This window comes from Penaeus monodon, chromosome 41, assembly GCF_015228065.2.
Source record: "Penaeus monodon isolate SGIC_2016 chromosome 41, NSTDA_Pmon_1, whole genome shotgun sequence".
Classification (NCBI taxonomy): domain Eukaryota; kingdom Metazoa; phylum Arthropoda; class Malacostraca; order Decapoda; family Penaeidae; genus Penaeus; species Penaeus monodon.
The window spans coordinates 7,364,797-7,372,296 of NC_051426.1; the positions used below are offsets into that span (position 1 = coordinate 7,364,797).

Here is a 7,500-nt window from a genome sequence, read left to right on the forward strand (position 1 = left end):
TTCCATAATACTACAAAACAATAGATACATATTATGATTTATCACAACACAAATAATAATAGACAATCTACCATAACACAAATAATGATAAATAATACGAGGTGGCTTCAAAAAGTTCGTGGAAAAACTCCGTTACTAAAAATCGTATAGAAGGATTTTTATTTCAATGCCCCTGAACATTCTTGTACAAAAGTGTTATAACATGTACAAACGTGAATCCTTAAATGCAGGTAATAACGCATCACGGTTGGAAGTCAAGCACCATTCAAACAGAGTGGAATTCACTAAAATCGAGGCCAGGACAAACATTAAATTCATGGTGAAACTTGGTTGGAAGAATTAGGCAAATCATTGGCTGCAATCCCCAAAAGAAATCAACAACCTACAAGTGCATAAGTCAGTTCAGAAGTGGAAGAAAAGAAATTGAAGATGAGCCCCGCAGTGGCAGGCCATCAACGTCAGTTTGTAAGGAAAACATTGATGCTGTTCGTAACATGACTGAAAAGTATAGACGAATAACCACTGAATCAGTAGCAGATACACTCAACATCTCTGTCGGTTCTGTACACACAATTCTGAAAACTGTCCCCCAAAAAATATCAGAAAAATGCTTTAGAAAGCTGCATCAATGTATTCTCTTCCACCAAGACAAAGCACCCGCTCACAGCAGACAAGAGCAGTGCTATGTGAATTTCGATGGGAAATCGCCGGACATCCACCTTACAGCCCCGATTAAGCCCCATCCGAATTCTTTTTGTTACCAAACTTAAAACATCGAAAAGTACCAGGTTTTGATCGTTGAAGATGTAAAAAGAGCTGCGCTGAGATGGTTCACATCACATGACCCTCAAGTTTGACTCAGACAGACTTAAAGGCTGATATCAACGTTTGCAGAAGTGTATTTACCTTAATGGAGCACACGTTGAAAAATGAACACCATAACTGAAACCATTTTTTTTTTTCACTCTCCTTTTTCCACGAATTTTATGGGGCCCCATCATCGCTGAAACATTTTTTTTTCAGTCTCCTTTCCCCCCACAAACTTTTTGAAGCCCCCTCGTCACCGAAAAAAAAAATCCCACTCTCCTTCACCCCCCCCCCCCCTTTCCTCTAAAACAAAATTCAGCACGACAAACACACCCACACACAACACTTTCGTCACCGAGGGCACGACCCCAGCAACAGCACCGAATACCGATGCAAACAATACCACCTCCCTCCCCCTGAAGACCCATGGCATCGGCTGCATGACGGTGACATCTCGATCGCAGTGCATGACGCCGCTGGCTGGGGTTTAGACTGTGGGTTCGGTAAAAAGGGTCTCGATGCAAAGGATGGCGGCGAGGGTCGTGAAGTGGCCGAGGATTTTGTTGTTTGGGGATTCGTTAACTCAGGTAAGAATTGTGGTTGTTTGTTCAGTTATATTAATATGCGTGTATCTTTTATATGGTTTTATCATTGTCATTGCCATTATCATTATTGTTTTTATAATAACTTAGTTTGCTTGAGTAATGTGTATAGTGAGATATGTATATATATAGATTAGATATCAGGCATTCCATAATACAGATATGTAGTATACCCAGTAATATATAAATTATAGAGCTTTATTCATGTATATAGGTGTGTGTGTGTGTGTGTGTGTGTGTGTGTGTGTGTGTGTGTGTGTGTGTGTGTGTGTGTGTGTGTGTGTGTGTGTGTGTGTGTGTGTGTGTTTGTTTGTTCTCTCTCTCTCTCTCTCTCTCTCTCTCTCTCTCTCTCTCTCTCTCTCTCTCTCTCTCTCTCTCTCTCTCTCTATATATATATATATATATATATATATATATATATATATATATATATATATATATATATATGTATGTGTGTGTGTGTGTGTGTGTTGTGTGTGTGTGTGTGTGTGTGTGTGGTGTGTCTAATATCTGTATATAAAAATATGCATATATATGTATGTATATATATATACATATATATATATGTAAATATACATTATATATATATATATATATATATATATATATATATATATATATATATTTATATATATGCATATATATACATATATATACACATATATATATTCATACATACATATACATATACATATACATGTGTGTGTGTGTGTGTGTGTGTGTGTGTGTGTGTGTGTGTGTGTGTGTGTGTGTATGTATGTATGTATGTATGTATGTATGTATGTATGTATGTATGTATGTATGTATGTGTGTGTGTATATATATATAAATATGTATATATACATATATGTATATGTATGCATATATTTATATATGCATATATATGTATATACATGTAAGTATATAAATTCATATATGTATATATACACACACACATATATATATACAAATACACTCACATATATATATATATATATATATATATATATATATAGATATATATAGATATATACACACATAAATAATGAATATATATTATATATATATATATATATATATATATATATATATATATATATATATCAGTACCATTCATTCATATCCCTCTTCACTTGTTCCAAAGGCCAATAATCTCACTAAGCCCTCGATTGTTATTTTCCTAACAGCGTTCTTTTAGCCCAGAGGGATGTTGGGGGGCCCTGTTAGCTGACCATTTTCAAAGGTAGGTTTAGCGCAGGTAACGAGAAATTATTTTGGCTCCAAAGATTGCAAATAATGATGGTTATTTATGTTTATTCTTGTGTATGTTTTATTTATTACTGAGTTATTTTAAATGTGTGTATTTTTATTACTATTATTATTGTGTTTTACTGTCAGATTCCTAAGTAATGCTTCAATTGAAAATATTAATTCTGATTTACTACATGCGTATTTTGTTTCATTATTTATCAATACATTTTTCAACTTTGTCATTTGAGTTGTTTCATTTTAATAAAGATTTTTGAGTAAAGTAATAAATTTCTGATTATTTTTATGTTTTTACTTGTTTATTACTGTTCTTGTCATTGAGCATTTTCAAAATGTATGATATGTTTAAGGTATTACTAATATTTTGAATTTTAAAGTATATAGAAGTATGATTTTTTTTTGCTTTCTATCTTTTTATTCATTTGAGTGCTAGTAGTAACTGTGATCATATCAGCGTATGCTTTATTTTTTATGCACAATGATCTATTAAGATATAAATTTAAAGTTCGACTACAGAGACAAGAATTGCTGAATAGGATTTTAAAGTTAAATGCTATCCCTCTCTCTCTCTCTCTCTCTCTCTCTCTCTCTCTCTCTCTCTCTCTCTCTCTCTCTCTCTCTCTCTCTCTCTCTCTCTCTCTCTCTCTCTCTCTCTCTTTCTCTCTCTTCATCTCTTCATCTCTTCCTCTCTTCCTCTCACCCTCTTTCCCTCTACTTCTCCCTCCTCCACTTCTCCTTTACTCCCTCCATCTAGCTTTTCTACCCCCTTTCCCTTCCATCCTCCCTCCACCCTTTTCACTATCTTTCTCCTTTGGCTTTACCTTCTCTTCCTCTCTCCCTCCCCTTTCCATCCATCCTTCCTCTCCAGCTTCATCACACTTTTTTCTCTCCTTAATAATTCCTCTCCCTTTCTCTCCCTCTTCATCCTCTCTCCGCTTCTCTTTCACTCTCTTCCTTTCCCAGTCTCTCTCTTTTCTTCCCTTCCTATCCTCTTTCCAGCTTTCCCCCACTCTTTCTCCCCCATGAAATCTCTCTCTCTCGTCTTTCCCAAACCCAGACGGGCAGATGTCGTTGTCCGCGGCTTCTCAGGCTACAACACCCGCAACTGCCTGGCACTCCTCCCCTATGTGGCCGCGGACTTGAAGGACGTCGTTGGTGCCACTGTATTTCTCGGTGCCAACGATGCCAGTGCAGAGAACACCCAGCAGGCTGTTCCGCTGGAAGAATACTCGGAGAACATCAAAGCTATTGTCAGGCACTTCCAGGTTAGCGGTGGTTTAGAGTGCTTTTTTTTTTTCTTTTTCTTTTTCTTTTTTTTTATATGGTAGATTTTATGTAGTTTGTTCCTTAGTTGTTGGTATGTTTTGTATTTTCTCTTTATTACCAGTTGTCGTATTGTGATGTTATTTGTGTTATTAGATTTGATTTTATTACTGTTGTTAAAATTGCTATTATTATTATTATTATTATTATTATTATTTTTATTATTATTATTATTGTTGTTGTTATTAAGATTAATATTATTGTTTTGTTGTTATCTGTATCATTGTCATTATATCATAATGCTTGATATTACCATCTGTCTCATTATTGGATTTAGTCTATACAGAATTCACACAGTACCCCCATTTCAATTATTAATTATATATTCCCTCCCATCAACCTTATACACACACACACACACACACACACACACACACACACACACACACACACACACACACACACACACACACACACACACACACACACACACACACACATACAAAAAAATCCTAGATTATCTATGCAAAATACAGAGTTAAAACATCTCCCACTTTTGCCCTCTCTTTTAGATAAAGAGGGGGGTGGGCAGCTTCTGTAAAAAGCTGTAAAAGTTTTTACAGTTTTTCTTCATTTTAGTTAGTAACAAAATGGGGAGCTGATTTCATGTGAATTATATATGAGAAGTTGAGAGAAAATTGACATGCATTTGATTTAATTGATATGAAAGTGGCAGAGATTTTTTTTTTCTTCTTCTTCTTCTTCTTCTTCTTCCTTTTCCAAATCTAATTTTAATTTTCAAGCCAAAAATCCCTCATCAAAAAGATCTGGCTGATTCTTTAAAAGAGTGTTTGTGATTTTATGGTCTCAAGATATGCACAGTTTTAAAAGCACAACAGTTGGTGACTTATGATCCTTTTCCATATCTTCTACTTTTTCACAACCTCTCATATTTGCATGGGTAATTTCATAGAGATTTAGGTGATCGAGATATATCACAACTCAAAGGCACTAACTTAACCTTAAATCTTCTCTCTCGGTGGCAAGTTAATCGTATAAACACAGCCTCCTTACTTTCACACAACTCGCACAGAATGCTGGAGTGAAACCTATTGTGATAACTCCCCCGGCACTGGATGGGGAAGGCTGGAAGAGCTACTGTGAGGAGACGGATCGCATTTACGCCAAAGACGAGGCACTCACGGCCAAATACGCGGAGGCTTGTTCAGGTGTAGCTTCGGAAATGGGAGTTCCTTGCATTGATCTCCATACTGCTATGATCAACCAGGTATGGGGGTTATAGTGTGAATATTGAATATGGGCTGTTTGTTAATTTTGCAGGATTAATGTACAGATAGTGTGAATTTTTTCGAGTTAGATTAAAGCATCAAGTCTTGATTAGGTGTGATTTTGGGTAATTGTACTCAATATTGAGTAATAATAGTTATGACCATGTATAAATAATAGGTGTCCTAATATATACCATATAACTAGGCATCCTCTCCAACTCCCATAGGCTGACTGGAAGAACCTCCTGTGTGACGGACTACACCTCTCGCAGAGGGGCTCGGAACTCCTGGCCTCACTCCTTGCCCCAGCCGTGGAGAAGCACCTATCGTCAAGTCTTCCAAAGGACCACATCCTACCCCTCTGGAGTGAAATCGGAGCTGACAACTCTGTGGAGGCGTTCAAGGAGTGGTGCGAGAAGAACGTGTGAAATGCTCTTGGGGCGTTTAGCGTGTTCAGGAATGTTATATCTTGGGCTTCCAGTTTTTCAGCTGAATTTGCAGGGTTTTATATTATGGCAATTATAATTTAGTTGTCTAACCTAGGAAAAAAAACAAGATATCATGAAAAGTATATTTACTAACAAGATATACGAAGTACAAATATGGAGCAAATAAAAAGTCATCCTAATATATATATATATATATATATATATATATATATATATATATATATATATATATATATATATATATATATATATATATATATGCCAAATACATAAATACTGGCCTTGTTTACTGTCATGAAAATAAAGGCACTGCACATATTTTTTGTCGCTTAATGCACCACTGTGGGTTTGTTTTATCTTTGAGACATTTGAAATTTGCAGTTGTATAGTGCATTTTCTTTATGGGGATACTTCTTGGGGATACACACATTCATGCATCCATTTATGTATACATGTTTGTTTGAATGTATATTCCATTCCTTTAGTTTTTTTTTGCAATTATCTGTTTCTAGTTTATGTCCATATAAGTATCCATATTGTTATTCTTGCAGGAAAGGTCATAAAGACTATACCAGAAAGTTGATTTTATTCATTCATACATAGTGACCTCTAATGATAAATGATGAAACACATATAAAAGAGGGAAAGAAAGAAAAAGAAAAAGAAAGAAAGAAAGAAAGAGAAAGAAGAAAGAGAAAGAAAGAAAGAAAGAAAGAAAGAAAGAAAGAAAGAAAGAGAAATATATATATATATATATATATATATATATATATATATATATATATATATATATATATATATATATATATATATATATATATATGCACGTTGCAGACTAATGCAGTAGTATAAGCAACAGTATTTTGCAAATTCCTATTGTAAGGGACCCAGATTCACCTCCTTTCAGTCCAGACATTGACAAAGCACTGCCTGTGTATCATGGCCTAGTGTTCTTTGTTTTACATGTGCATCACAAACAAATAATTATAAAGACAGCAAAGGAAGGTAAGAAATATCTGCTAGAATTATGAAAAAAATCTATCACAAAGACAGGCTTGCGTTTGCCAAAATTTATGAAAATACATGTCCTAAACCCACAGAGTTTCTTTGTTAATGCCACTGATTTTGCTGTTTTTATGTATTTGAAGTTGAAGCATTTGGTGGAAATGAGGACCAAGGACATCAATCACATTCAAGCAAGCCTTTGCTGGAGGATCCACCAGCAAGTAGGGTTTTCTGGGATGCCAAGGTAATAATTGCAAAATGGCTGTGGTTACCCTTCTGGTTCCCTTTAAGCACTACCTAATCTGTCTAATGATTTTATATAAGTACTTTTACTGGATGAAGGAAGGAGGAATGTGCTTGTGGTCTTGCCTTGATAACTCTAATCACACCACAATGGTTGATAACCTGGTGTACCCTGTGGCACTAAATACAAAATTTTCAGTGCCGATGAGGAGTCCATTACAGACTAACTGAGGACATAGCAGGAAACTGACTGACTGAGGATAAGGCAGGAAACTGTCTGACTGACTGAGGAAAAGACAGGAAAGTGGTTGACTGCCTGAGGATAAGGCAGGAAAGTGGTTGACTTGACTGAGGATAAGGTAGGAAAGTGCCTGACTTCCTGAGGATAAGGCAGGAAAGTGGTTGATTGACAGTATAAGGCAGGACACTGAGGGTCACAGATGCATGTAATGGCATGAGTGGTTGGAGATCTGAAAAAAAAAAAAAAAAAAAAAAATTGATCTCTGGCAAACTGGAATCTGCTACTGCCAAGGAAAAGCATATCAGAAATTTTGCTGAGGAGGTGAAAGGCCATATCTTGCTAAATGGCATTGA

General features: G+C 35.7%; 1 protein-coding gene across 1 annotated transcript; it reads left to right on the plus strand.

The window, feature by feature from the left end:
* The first annotated feature begins 1,181 nt into the window (after nucleotides 1-1,181).
* On the plus strand, nucleotides 1,182-5,752 carry LOC119598204 (isoamyl acetate-hydrolyzing esterase 1 homolog). The gene is made up of 5 exons (XM_037947833.1): nucleotides 1,182-1,394; nucleotides 2,576-2,631; nucleotides 3,715-3,922; nucleotides 5,014-5,208; nucleotides 5,437-5,752. Exons 1-5 carry the CDS (start codon nucleotides 1,326-1,328, stop codon nucleotides 5,635-5,637), a joined length of 729 nt encoding a protein of 242 aa, XP_037803761.1. The 5' UTR covers nucleotides 1,182-1,325; the 3' UTR covers nucleotides 5,638-5,752.
* Nucleotides 5,753-7,500: the final 1,748 nt, after the last annotated feature.